The 14,651-nt window shown below is 45.2% G+C and overlaps 1 protein-coding gene across 1 annotated transcript in view; it reads right to left on the bottom strand.

Annotated features, from left to right (window-relative positions):
* Positions 1 to 789: 789 nt before the first annotated feature.
* Positions 790 to 14,651, bottom strand: part of LOC137412352 (uncharacterized) — a 37,907-nt gene continuing 24,045 nt past the window's right edge. Inside the window, exons 2-4 of the mRNA XM_068097650.2 lie at positions 1,393 to 1,462; positions 1,221 to 1,306; positions 790 to 1,020 (exon numbers count right to left, since the gene is read on the bottom strand). Coding sequence (XP_067953751.2) covers positions 790 to 1,020; positions 1,221 to 1,306; positions 1,393 to 1,462 — 387 coding nt within the window. The remainder of the gene's footprint in view (positions 1,021 to 1,220; positions 1,307 to 1,392; positions 1,463 to 14,651) is intronic.

The raw sequence follows: 14,651 nt of genomic DNA, 5'->3' as shown, positions 1-14,651 counted from the left end.
GAGATATATTAAAAATTCGTCGCCACACGGGAAATTGCCGAGATATATTTTCACTTTGCACAAAAATAACATCAAGTAATCGAATCAATAGGAATGTCCTGTGCCTATAACATCGACGTTATAGGCACAGCTGCATCTAGGCATTGTGTAACATCGACGCGGCTTTTGTTTTAATTAAAACTTTTTGTACTTGTTTTAAACAACAAATCTCTTAAAAAGTGTTGCCTGGGTCCAGAGACTTAAGAGCCCCAGAACCATGGAAAGTATATTTTGAACAAGACCAGAAAAACTTTTCGGTTAAAAACGGTTCCATTACATTAAACTGTCCTTGCCACAAATTTCGCACTTAATCCGATCAAGCCCATTGAAAATAGAAACCTTCAGTAACCATTAAACTCAAGCAAAAACTCCCAGCAACAGCTCAAAGATAAAAAGCATGATTCATCACAAAATCTGAAAAGGGAAATAAGAGTTGATAAGCATTTATTAATTCACAAGACATATATCAATTGAAGCTCGAGGTACAGAACTTTTACATCACCAGATAGTAAAGAAAATACAAGCTTCTGGTGTAAACGATGACCCCACGTCCAGGCAGTGTCAGTTAAAATGTTTGATTCTGTTACTGAACATTAATTGGGATTCCAAATGAGGAAGTAAACTAAAAATCCTACTCATTGGCAATCAGTTTGCATAGAATTATATATATTTAATGTAAACATTCAAACTATTTAAAAATAAATTTTATTTCACATTTCAGCTAAAACAGGATTTATGTAAGAATTGCATTTATGAGGGTGGGCCCTTTACTGCTGCTGCCTTCTTGGCCGCAGTCTTGGCTGGTTTCAACTCCAAATTGGCGGATGCCTTGGGGGGCTCCTTCGGGGCCCGACGGACAGTCCTTTTGGCAACTTCGACATCTGGATCTAGCTTTGCAACAGCATCAACTTTCTGCTGCTTGCTCACTCGTTTCAACTTCACCACAGGACCAGCTTTGACTTTTGCAGCCATTTTGTGATCCTAGGATTAAAGTTTGTCAATTACATGGGGAGTGCAAGGATGGTTATGGCATACACATGACCCGCATATAAAGCACTCACTTAAAGGTGATAAAAACCTTCAACCTGCTGGCCTCTGGTCCAAGCGGCATTATGCTGCCAGATATGAAACGCATGAACATTACAACTTCAACGCCAGTGACGTGTGAGGCGAGATCTTACCATGTCCTTCGTTGAAGCCACTGTCTTTTTCTTTTGCACAGTCTTGGTCTTTACACGTTTCGGACTCCCATTTTCTTTCTTCGCCTCTGGAAATGTTCAGTAAAATTGCAACCAATGTTTGACTTGACAAGTAAAAGCAGAAAATTTTGGAATAGAGTACATTTGTCCTCACCTGTAGTTTGTTTGCCTTCAGCCACATGAGGTTGCCGAGGTTTCTTCTCCGGAGGTGAGGGCTTGGCAAGCTATAGGGATGAATTTGATTTAGGACAGTAATAGTTCCAAAAGACTTAATATTTAGAGGATAATTGAACAGAACATTCACTCTGCCACTATTACAATTGGCAATCAAACTGTTTTAAACTTGGAGCAATCTAAGCAATACATCAACAACGAGAACACTCAATGTCATGAGATCCACCAAGAGATTTGCCTCCACCCACATTATAATAATTGTACCAAGTTTGATTTAAATCCATTCAGCTGTTCTCAAATTATCACATCGTTACCTGGCATGACCTTCGGCCTATTGATGCCATAATCCAATCAGTTCATCTTCACATCATATACAATATATTGTAACGGATTTGGGAAACCCTGCACTTGGTGTAATTATTGTAAATATCACCCTCTGTAAATAGTAATTCTTTGTAAATACCTCCATCAATTGGTAAAGGTCAAAGGTCATCCCTTTAGCTAGTCCATCGCATACACGTAGCAAATCATAGGCTTCCCTTAATAGTTATTTCTTTATTCTATGTTAGTATAAGGCTCTGTTTTTTCCACTAGTTCATTGCATTGCACCGAATCAAATAAGGTAGAATCCCTTTTTAATTGCCCAAGAAATTGTATTGCCAACCACAATTACCAACAGCATTACCTTTTCATTACCAACTGCATTCGCCGCCATGCCATGTGCTCTAACTCGGGGAAGAAGGGCGTGCCTGCCCATCGTCATCAGGGGGAGGAGTCAGCCAAGCGCCAGGAACAAGGCATGGCTTTGCCAACGCCTCATCAAGGGGCGGGATCGGTGACCCATCGCGACCAATCAAGGCCGAGGCGAGCTCACCGATGGGCGTTTCCAAAAGGCCGGCGGTTGGATCGCCACGCGCCTCATAAAAGGAGGTTGAGAGGGGCTGCTTCAAGAGGTGTGAAGGACGAGAGAATTGAAGGAGCCCGAATAGAGAGTCCTGTCACGAGACGCGCAACCTGCGGGAGTACGAGTTCAAGGGAGACGCTGTTCCAACCAGCCTTGCCACGACAAGCTCCGACGCGCTGCTGCGAGCATCCCAGTGGTGTGGACCCGAGGGTGGAGAGTCGGCGGCTGCTCGCTCCCGGCCCGGCCGTTCTGCAGTCCAACCTGAACCTTCCTCCCCTTCCAGCCATTCGTTCCTGCCTTCATTCCCCATTCGTGTAAGTCTGCCTGTCGTCTGTCTGTGTTGTCTGGGGTTTAAGTTAAGCTTGTTATAAGAATTGCACTGTGTCTTCTTCTTCTTCTGTAAGTTACTTTCGTTTCTTTCCTTCTCCCTTGGTTTCTTTGGTTTTGTACAATAATTAGTAATAAATACCTGTGTTCTTCCTACCTTTGCCTTCTTTCCTTCACATCTGTTCATTTTAGAGGTTTCCACATTGAGTTCCTGTGGTGCGATTTCGGCCAACGCTCAGGATCGGGTTTAGTCTGTTAATGGTTCGAACCACGGGCTGCTAAAACCGCTCGGCAAAATACCATCTTGTCCGCAGTTTCGAGCGGAGTTACCCACCTGCCTTGTGGAGGGATTGCCGGAGGTGTACGGGAATCCCTTGACCAATCACTTCGGGCAATCCCACCCCACAGGGGCGCGGGGTAGCTTCAGGATCGGAGACGGCCAGTGCAAATAGAAGGGGGATTAACCCCCCCTTGCTAAGGGGGAGCGCCGTCCCCGTTTCCATTATATATATATATATATATATATATATATATATATATATATATATATATATATATATACACTAAAAGGGTTGGCGTCAGGAAGGGCATCCGGCCATAAAAACTGCCTCAAAAAGAGAACCATGACAATTACATATGGGCAGGGTACAGCCCGAAGTGGAGATCGGTTTCTGAGGTTTGGGACATGGAATGTAGTGACAATGACAGGGAGATCAGGAGAAGTGGTGGAAGTATTGGTCAGAAGAAGAGTGGACATATGTTGTGTGCAGGAGACGAGATGGAAGGGAAGTGGTGTGAGAATGGTGAAGGGTAGGCAGGGACAGAAATACAGGTTTGTGTGGCAAGGGTGCCCAGAGGGCGTGAATGGTGTTGGTGTCCTGTTTTCTGAGGAGTTTGTAGAGTGTGGTGAGTGTGACTAGAGTGAGAGGTTGATGATGGTGAAAATGATGATTGGAAAGCTCTTGGTGAACGTCATCTCGGGATATGCTCCGCAAGTTGGTCGGAGCGATGAAGAGAAGGACAAGTTCTGGTGTGCGATAGAGAAGCTGATGGAAAACGTGAAAGATGAGGAAGTTGTTGTGGTTGGAGGAGACCTAAATGGACATGTGGGAAGGAGTATGGATGGTTTTGAGGGAGTTCATGGGGGTTACAGATATGGTGTGAGAAATGGAGAAGGTGAAAGGATTTTGGAGTTTGCTGATGGAGCTGATTTGTAATACTCAGTTGCAGAAAGGCGATAATAAGCTTGTTACATACACGTCAGGTGGGTTACGACGACAACCATTGACTACCTGCTGGTGCGTAGGCGAGATAGGGGGCACCTCCGGGACACAAAGGTGATCCCGGGGGAGGGGGCTGTTTCACAGCACCACTTGGTTGTCTGCGACATAAGGGTGAAAGGTGCGATGAGAGCTCGGCGGGTGAAGTACCAAGTGAGAATGAAGGTGTGGAGGTTGAAAGACGTGACTGAGGGAGGCATTAAAAGAGAGGCTGAGTATGGTGGAGGATGGTGTGTTTGAGCTTGAAAGTGGTTGGATGTCAATGAAAGATAGTCTGTTGGGAGCCATTGGTGAGGTATGTGGATGGAGAAAAGGACCACCGAGGCACTCGGAAACATGGTGGTGGGATGATGAAGTTGGAAAGAAGATTGACGAGAAGAGGAACAAGTTCAAGGAGTGGCAGAAAGCGAAGGGTATGGGGGCAGAAAAAGCAGAACATGAAAGTTAGAAGGCTGCAACGAAAGAGGTAGCAAAGGCGCAGGAGGCATGTAGGAAAATGTTCCGAGAACGCTTGGATTTGGAAGAGGGTGAGAGCGGTATTCAGGATTGCAAAGCAGATAGCGAAAGAGGTGTGTGATGTGATTGGGGTGAGTTGCTTGAAGGATGAAGTGGGACAAATCGTTGTGGACCCAGATGGAATTAAAGGAAGATGGAAGAGATATATGGAAATACTGTTGAATGAAGAGAATGAATGGGATGGCAACATAGAGAGTAACCCAGTTTTAGGACTAGCAGAGAAGATAACCGTGAAGGAAGTTGAGGAAGCGATAAAAGCAATGAAGAGTAGTAAAGCGGGATGGCCGACAGGAGTTGTGGAAGATATTTTGAAGGCAGCGGGAAATTGGGGTGTGAAGAGAATGACATATCTGCAATCTGGTGGTGAAAGAAGGCCGCATTCCAGTGGATTGGGAACTGAGTACCCTAGTCACTCTATGCAAGGGGAAAGGTGACCCTCTGGAGTTCTTGGGTTTGTTGATCTGGAGAAAGCATTCGATCGGGTTCCACATGAAGTAGTGACATGGGCATTGAGGAAGTTAGGAGTGGAGGAATGGTTGATCAGAGTAGTGATGGCAATGTACAAAAGAGCGCACACAGCTGTAAGGATGAAGGACGGGAACAGTGGTGAGTTTGAGGTGAAGGTTGGAGTGCATCAGGGGTCGGTACTAAGTCCACTACTATTTGTAGCTGTGATGGAGGTGCTGGCTCGGAACGCAAAGGATGGTTTACCGTGTGAGTTGTTGTATGCAGATGATCTGGTGTTGATTGCAGAAAGTATGGATGGACTGAAGGAGAAGATGAACAAGTGGAAGGAATGTATGGAGACAAAAGGTCTGAAGGTGAATATCAGAAAAACGAAGGTGATGGCAAGTGGTAAAGCATGTGGTGAGGTGGAAAGAACTGGGAAGTGGCCATGTGCTGTGTGCAGGGTGTCGGTGTGAACTCCATTCAATGTACAATGTGCGCTGAGTGGGATCATCAAAAATGTAGCGGTCTGAGAGGGTCATTAACCAGTGTGGCAGCTACATTCAAATGTAAGGTGTGCACAGAGGGAGCTGCAGATGGAGGAAATGTTGAGTTGGATCCTGGAGACAGCATGAAGCTGGAAGGTGTGAAAACATATCGTTACCGAAGAGACATGCTGAATGGAGAAGGTGGATCAGACTTGGCAACGGTTGCTTGAGTGAGATGTGCATGGAAGAAGTTTCGGGAACTGAGTGGTGTGCTGACGAGGAGGGGAGTGTCATTGAAGCTGAAGGGAAAGGTGTATGCTGCATGTGAGAAGTGTTATGATTTATGGGAGCGAGACATGGGTAATGAACGTAGAGCAGCAACGAAGGCTGGAAAGGGTGGAAATGCGAATGTTTCGGTGGATGTGTGGAGTATCGTTGAGAGAGAGGAAGACAAATGATGAATTGCAAAAGATTATGGGAATAGAGCCTGTGATGGATGCTGTGAAGAGAAACAGTTTGAGATGGTTTGGTCATGTGTTGAGGAAGGATGAAAGTGACTGGTTGAGAAGAGTGATGGAAATGAATGTAGAAGGAAGTAGAGGATGGGGAAGACCGAGAAAGACTTGGCTAAAGATGGTGGAAGAAGAAATGCAGGGTAAGGGGGTTAAAAACAAGGGATAATGCAGAAAATAGGGCAAAATGGAGAAGATAGTGATGGGGACCGCAAGGCTAACCCCCGCTCTTGCAGGGAAAATGGCCTGCAAATGACTGTTGTTGTGTGTGTGTATGTATATATATATATATATATATATATATATATATATATATATATATATATATATATATATCTATATCTATATCTATATCTATATATATATATATATCTATATATATCTATATATATATATATATATATATATATAATATGTACACACTACCTTGGCTCGGCTCGCTGCGCTCGCCTCACCATACGTCATTACTGAGGAACGGGCTTATTTTAGCTGTGGATAATGATTGTACCTGAGTTGCTGTGTTGTCATGATTTACACCAATCATAATACAAAGAAATATTTTGCAAAAATTTATTTGTAGTGTTTGTTATATCAGTTTTATAAGCAATTTAGGTTGAAAAAAACGATTCAAAAAACAGAAACCCTCAGCACATACATATGGGGGGTGCATGGGGGGAGGGTAGGTGCAGACTGGAAGTTTGGAACGATTGCACCTCACCACCACGTAATGAAAAACACCTCCCCGCCACGTAATTCAAAACACCTCCCCGCCACGTAATTCAAAACACCTCCCCGCCACGTAATTCAAAACACCTCCCCGCCACGTAATTCAAAACACCTCCCCGCCACGTAATTCAAAACACCTCCCCGCCACGTAATTCAAAACACCTCCCCACCACGTAATTCAAAACACCTCACCAAGTGATTCAAAATACCTCACCAAGTGATTCAAAATACCTCACCACCACGTAATTCAAAACACCTCCCCACCACGTAATTCAAAACACCTCCCCACCACGTAATTCAAAACACCTCACCACCACGTAATTCGAAACCTCAGCACCACGTGATTCAAAACACCTCAGCACCACGTGATTCAAAGCACCTCACCACCACGTAATTCAAAACACTTCACAACCACAGAAACAAAAGTTTAAGGGAGTAAGTAGGTCAGTGAGAACAGACACTGCCCAGATATGTAGATATCTATCTATAATTCCAGTAATGTGTGTGTGTGTGTGTGTGTGTGTGTGTGTGTGTGTGTGTGTGTGTGTGTGTGTGTGTGTGTGTGTGTGTGTGTGTGTGTGTTTGACCGCTGTTTCTCGACAACCACGGGTCCGATATACTTGAAACTTGCCAGGTATATTGCTGGGGACCCGAGGATGTGCCTTTTCAAGGTTTGAAATTAATCGGACAAGTGGTTCCCAAGGTATGGTCACCGTACTCGCAAGCCGTTCGCTTTGGCTTTGCGAATGGACCAAACCATTTCATGTAAATAGAGGGGGGGGTTCTACCGTACTCGCAAGTCGTTCGCTTTGGCTTTGCGAATGGACCAAACCATTTCATGTAAATAGAGGGGGGGGTTCTGTGGTCGTTACTGCCACGTGGTTTCAAAGTTTTTTTTTGTTGTTGTTGTTTGCACGCATGTTTTTTTGCACCCACGTACGGGCACGCCCTAGTATAGATAGATGACTGTACCGAGTTGCTGTTTTGTCATGGTTTACACCAATCATAATACAAACAATTATTTTGCACAAATGTATTTGTAATATACGTGATATTACATTTTATAAACAATTGCAGTTGAAGAAAAAAAAAATTCCAAGAAAATTAAATTACATTTTGTTAAACAAAATGATTCTATGATTTCTTTTTTATCTCCAATTGTTTATTTGTTCTATGCTTAATTTCAGAGTACATTGAGACATTGAACTGCATAAATTTCAATAAGAACTGGAAAAACTGAGGTGTTCTAAAACTTTTGACCGGTAGTATATATTGTTGCAGTTTTGAGATAAAGGCAAACCCCCCCCCCCCCCCCCCCCTCTTAGTTAGTTGCACCACAACATGGAGCCTCACTTAGTTCAGTTATATCTTATTGAATGATAAGTATCGTCTCCTTTACTGTGTTAGTATGCGTTGACAGGCCAGTAAGTGTAGGCCTCATTGGGTTGGAATACTATGTGCGAGGGCCTGGACAAGTCTGGGAGGCCCGAGGGAGGAGCTGAAGGGGAGTGGCCGGTAAGCGGAAAGCAGCCAATGGGAGCTAAATGGGAGTGGCCAGCGACAGCGGCCAGGGGAGGTGCTTCGAGCATTCGGGTGGGACTCCGGGAGGGGCTATAAAACCCTGCCCCGGTCTCACCACAAAGAGCGTTTTGAAACACTCGCTCTGTGGTTCGGTCTGCGCTGCTCTCTGTGGTAACGCTCGCTCTGTGGTTGAAGCTCTCTCTCTGCCCCCAGCTCTCTAGCCCAGGACTCCGGAGCACGAACGCTCTCCCCGTGGCCAAGCTCCCACCCAGCTGTCTCTGCGCTCTGTGATCGAAAGCACAAACTCTGTAGTCTGCGTTCTGCCCCTGCCCTGCGCTCTGCTGCCTGTTAATAGCGCTCTCGCAGGACGATCTCTCCCGGGGCCACAGACTCCAACGATCTCCCTGCCTCGGCCGCGAACATCAAGGGACACGCCCAGCATGCTGACTGGGGCGAACGGCACCAATGGCCGTGCTTTGAGCGCGTCCTTCTTCCTTCCTTTCCCCACGTGAGGGAAAGGGCCCTTGTCTGGAGAATTAAGTTAAGGCCGGTTAAGTTTCTACCGTGTCTCTTTGCCCTGATCACTGAACAAATTGTAATAATAAACCTGTGTTCTTTTGCTTACATTTGGCCATTCACGTCTTTTTCCACCATTGGCCTCGCGTTGTACGAAATAAAACCACTCAATCGGGTTCAGTAAGAATTAACGGCACGAGTCACGTGACACGCAAACCGCTCGGGCGTATCGGACTAGCACGACTCGTGCGAGCGTCAGCCCCCATCTTCGTGGCGGCGTGTGTATAGAAGGTACTTGGGAATTTGACCAGAGACCCTACCACACGCTCGCAACGGGGGTGGCGGCTGGAATTGCTCCGCAATCCGCCCCACGAGTGTAAAGTGGGTAGCGGCCTCCTGGACACGAAGACCTGAGGGGGAAAAGGGTTTAACCCCCCCTCTGTACGTCGACGGGCTCGAGATCCGCAACAATATATATAGATTTAGCTGAGGATAATGACTGTACCCGAGTTGCTGTGTTGTCATGATTTACACCAATCATAATACAAACAATTATTTTGCACAAATGTATTTGTTGCGTTTGTGATATTACATTTTTATAGGCAATTTCGGTTGAAGATTTAGGTTGAATGTTTTTTTTTTTTTCAAGAAAGAACCCCTCAGCACATAAATAGGGGAGGGTGAGGTGCAAACTGGAAGTTTGGGATGATTACACCTCACCACCACGTAATTTAAAACACCTCACCACCACGCAATTTAAAACACCTCACCACCACGCAATTTAAAACACCTCACCACCACGTAATTCAAAACACCACCACCACGTAATTCAAAACACCTTACCACCACGTAATTCAAAACACCTCACCACCACATAATTTAAAACCACCTCACCACGTAATTTAAAACACCTCACCACCAAGTAATTCAAAACCTCACCACCAACTAATTCAAAACACCTCACCACCAACTAATTCAAAACACCTCACCACCACGTAATTATAAATACCTCACCACCACATAATTATAAATACCTCACCACCACGTAATTCTAAATACCTCACCACCACGTGATTTAAAAACACCTCACCACCACGTGATTTAAAAACACCTCACCACCACGTGATTTAAAAACACCTCACCACCACAATTCAAAATACCTCACCACCACGTGATTCAAAACCACCACCACATTATTAAAAACACTTCACAACCACGTAAATAAAACTTTGAGGGAGTCGTTAAGTGAGAAAAGAGACACTGGCCAGATATGTAGATATATAGATGAATGACTGTACCCGAGTTGCTGTTTTGTCATGGTTTACACAAATCATAATTCAAACAATCATAATGCACAAATGTATTTGTAATATAATACGTGATATTACCTTTTATAAACAATTGAAGTTGAAAACTTGTTGGAAAAAAAAAAATTCCCAAAAAAATTCCCCCAAAAATAAAAAGAATTGGAAAATTTTTCAAACATGATACCCGGAGGACATACCGACGGGAGATATGTGCATACCATAAGTTTGGTACGATTTCAGAAAAGTTTGAGGGAGTAGTTCAGTGACAAAACAACAACACAACACACAACACTGCAGATGTATACTGAGACGCAATAGAAACTTATCACTTTTTCGATCTTAAATTACCAGTAATGACAATGCACAAATGTCATATGTGCACTTATTTTGGCAAGTCAGTGTACCCACTACAGACAAATCGGTCACACATGGTCACGTCACCTTTGAGTCGTTCTCTTCATGGCCCAGGTGCGTAACACCTGCTTTGACCATTAGCGATTGCTCAAGGGGTATGTGATGATTTTAATTAGCAGCACGTGATGTCTGGATATTGGCCTTATAAACGCCAGTGCAAAATGAACATTTCTGTCAACATGCCACGATCGTCAAGTCATCAACGGCAGCGTGCCCTGGGCATGCTGGAATGCAGACTGAGCTACCGTGAGGTGGCACGTCGCATTGGGTGCACACACCAGACGATATCGAACCTGGTGCACAGAAACACCCTCTACAACTCTGCTGATGAAATTGTTGTGTCCAAATTGTTGTGTTTTATTTTGAACCATGACAATTTTATGCTATTCCAAAACAAGTGGTAAGTTTCTATTGCGTCTCAGTATATATATATACTGTATATATATATAGAGATATATATAGAGATATATATATAGAGATATATATATAGAGATATATATATAGAGATATATATATATATATCTCTATATATCTCTATATATATATATAGAGATATATATATAGATATATATAGAGATATATATATAGATATATATAGAGATATATATATAGAGATATATATATAGAGATATATATATAGAGATATATATATAGAGATATATATATAGAGATATATATATATAGATATATATAGAGATATATAGAGATATATATATATACATACATATATATATATATATATATATATATATATATATATATATATATATATATATATATATATATATAATAATAATAATTCATTTATTTTGTATAGCGCTTTTCCAGAAGCCCAAAGGCGCTTTGACAGAGTGGAAAACATAATGCATAACAATACATGAAAACAACAATTGCAAAAAGACAAGAATCAATAGGGAAATATTTAAAGCAAAAGGAGGGAGAAGGAGAAGAGATAGTCAGGGGTTAAATGCTGTGGGTTGAATGTTGAATGCAGTGAACAGGTGGGTCTTTAGTGATGTTTTGAATGTGGTGAGTGAGGAGGAGTCTCTGATGGTGTGAGGTAGTGAGTTCCAGAGGGTGGGAGCAGCGATGGAGAAGGCCCTGTCCCCCCAGGATCTGAATTTGGTCCGGATGGAGGGGGTCAGGAGGTTGGTACCAGCAGAGCGGAGGTTGCAGGTGGGAGTGTGTCTGGAGAGGTCAGCCAGGTAGGATGGGGCCAGGTTATGGAGGGCTTTGTATGTCAAGATGAGGATTTTGTACTGGATTCTCTGGGGGATGGGGAGCCAGTGAAGCTTGTAAAGGACGGGCGTGATGTGGTCACGGGTCCGGGAATGGGTGAGTAGACGGGCAGCGGAGTTCTGAATGTATTGGAGTTTATTGGCGATTTTTGAGGGTGAACCATAGAGGAGGCTATTGCAGTAGTCCAGACGGGAGGTGATGAAGGCGTGGATGAGGGTTTCTGCAGCCGTGGAGGAGAGGGATGAGCGGAGACGGGCAATGTTTTTCAGGTGAAAGAAGGCTGACTTTGTGATCTGTTTAGTGTATTTGTCGAAGGAAAGGGTTTGGTCAAAGATGACGCCAAGATTCCGGATGTGAGGGGAGGTGGATACTGGGATACCGTCAATGTTGAGGGCAATGTTATGGGTGGATTTTGTGAGCGTTTTTGGGCCAATGATGATTATTTCAGATTTATCACAGTTAAGCTTGAGGAAGTTGATTTGAAGCCAGGATTTTATTTCAGTGATGCAGTTTGTCAGGATAGAGTGGGTGTCGGTGGAGATGGACTTGGTGGAGATGAAAAGCTGGATGTCATCGGCGAAGCAGTGGAATTGGAGACCATGATGGCGGATTAAGTGACCGAGGGGGGACAGGTAAAGGATGAAGAGGGGGCCAAGAACTGAACCTTGGGGGACACCTTGGGGGAGGGGAGCAGTGGGGGATTTGCAGTTATTGACGGAGATGAACTGGCGTCTGTCAGAGAGGTATGATTTAATCCAAGAGAAGGCAGTGCCGGTAACGTTAAAGGTGGATTCAAGTCGGGTGAGGAGGATGGTGTGATCGATGGTGTCAAAGGCAGCACTGAGGTCGAGGAGGACGAGAATGTTGAGGTTGCCAGCGTCAGAGGAGAGGAGAAGGTCGTTGGTGATTTTGAGGAGAGCAGTTTCAGTACTGTGGTTGGAGCGGAATCCGGATTGGAATGTTTCATACAGGTTATTGGCAGAGAGATGATGTTTGAGTTGAGTGGCTACAGCGCGTTCCAAAACTTTTGACAGAAAGGGTAGGTTGGAGATGGGTCTGAAGTTGTTTAGGGTGTCAGGATTTAGACCAGGTTTTTTTAGAATGGGGGTAACAGCAGCAATTTTGAGGGAAGGTGGGACGATGCCTGTAGACAGGGAGGAGTTTATTGTTGCAATGATAAGTGGAGAGAGAGCAGGGAGGGAGGCCTTGACAAAGCTGGAGGGGGTGGGTTCAAGAGTGCAGGTGGCAGTTTTCATTCCTATGAGGAGTTCAGAGAGGTCAGTAGGGGAGATTGGGGAGAACCGAGACAGGGGAAGGCAGGACAAGGGGGGGCAGGTGGTTGGAGGGGGAGCGGGTGTGGCGGTGGTCAAGCTGTTGTAGATGTTGTCAATTTTGCATTGGAACAAAGAGAGGAAGGAGATGCAGTTGTCTACTGTGAATGACTGGGTGGTGGTGTTCAGGGGGCGGAGGAGTTTGTTTATTGTCGAGAAGAGTGCTTTTGGGTTTCCGGAGCCAGAGTGGATAATTTGAGAGTAGTAGGCGGAGCGGGCATGGGAGAGGGCATCTTTGTAGTGTTGTAGGTGGTCCTTGTAGGCTTGGGAGTGAACTGTGAGACCCGTTTTATTGCGGAGTCTTTCAAGTTGGCGAGCACGAGTTCATCAGGCGGAGTTCAGGGGTAAACCAGGGAGCAGATGGGTGAAAAACTGTTTTGGTTTTTACAGGCGCAAGCTGGTCAAGGCAGGAGGAGAGTGTGATTGTAGTAGTCAGTGAGGTCGGAAGGGGTGTGGAGGTCAATGAAGGGAGAAGTGGACATTTTTTCAGAGAGGATGGATGAGAATGAGGTAGGTGAAAGAGCGTTTAGCTTACGGAAGTTGATGGTGCGATAATGTCTTGGTGTTGGGGTGGGGATGTTGATCGTCAGAGTGATGGCTAAGTGGTCAGAGAGGGTGAGGTCGGAGCCAGAGAGATGGTGCAAATTTAATCCAGTGGAGCAGACAAGGTCCAAAATGTGACCATGGATATGGGTAGGAAAGTCGACATGTTGAGGGAGGTTAAAGCAGGTGAGTAAATCAGTGAAGTCAGTGGTTATTGTGGAGTCAGTGGAGTCCATGTGGATATTGAAATCACCAAGGAGGAGGATTGAGGGGGAGAGGGAACATAGCTGGGTCAGAAAGTAGAAGTCAGACAGGAATGATGGGTGTGGTTTGGGAGGGCGGTAGACGACAGCCATGACTGACTGCGTGCGACCAGAGAGTTTAAAAGCCAGGTGTTCAAATGATGGAGCAGATGAGATGGAGATGAGGTTGGTCTTGATGTCTTGACGGTGGATAACGGCAATTCCACCACCTCGGCCCTCTGAGCATGGTTTATTGACGTCGGAATATCCATTGGGTGTGGTGAGGTTGAGTGTGTAGTAGTCGAGGTTGTTGCCAGGTTTCGGTGAGACAGAGAAAGTCCAGTTTGTTCTCCAGGGTGTAGTCGTTCAGGATGAGGCATTTGTTGTTGAGGGACCGGGTGTTGAACAGGGTGAGCTTGATGTTGTTTTGAACAGCGGGGATGAATTCAGGTGATTTAGCCAGGGTTCGCAGGCAGGAGGCGCGATTTTGTGCGTTGCCGTGACCAGGTGCGCTGGGACGAAGAGTGAGAGTGCGCTGAGCCGACCAGAGGACGGGGATGGAGTGACCTGATTGCAAATAAACAAACTTACGACTGGAGCCACGGTGAATGTACCTGGGTCGTCGGAGGAGTCCATTTGATTTGATGGCAGAGATGCATGATGGGGTGGAGCGGGTATTGAACAGAAGGAGCCTTGCGGCGGAGTACCGCAGAGCCATGCCAGGCAGGGGCAGAGAGACGAGACGGGGCCAAGGTTGAGGTGAAACAATGGTCCCAACGCACGGGAGCAGGCCCAAGGAGACGAAGGAGCCAGGTAGGTGAAGCCAGGAGCAGAGTCGGGACCAAGCAGAGGGCAGGCAGGAGCAAAGAGACGATCACGAGGCCAAGGTTGATCATGGCAAAGCGGGAAATGCAGCGGCAATCAAC

The sequence above is a fragment of the Myxine glutinosa genome, chromosome 1 (assembly GCF_964187855.1).
Source record: "Myxine glutinosa chromosome 1, kmMyxGlut1.1, whole genome shotgun sequence".
NCBI classification, from domain to species: Eukaryota; Metazoa; Chordata; class Myxini; order Myxiniformes; family Myxinidae; genus Myxine; species Myxine glutinosa.
This window is presented reverse-complemented; position numbering and strand designations above follow the sequence as displayed.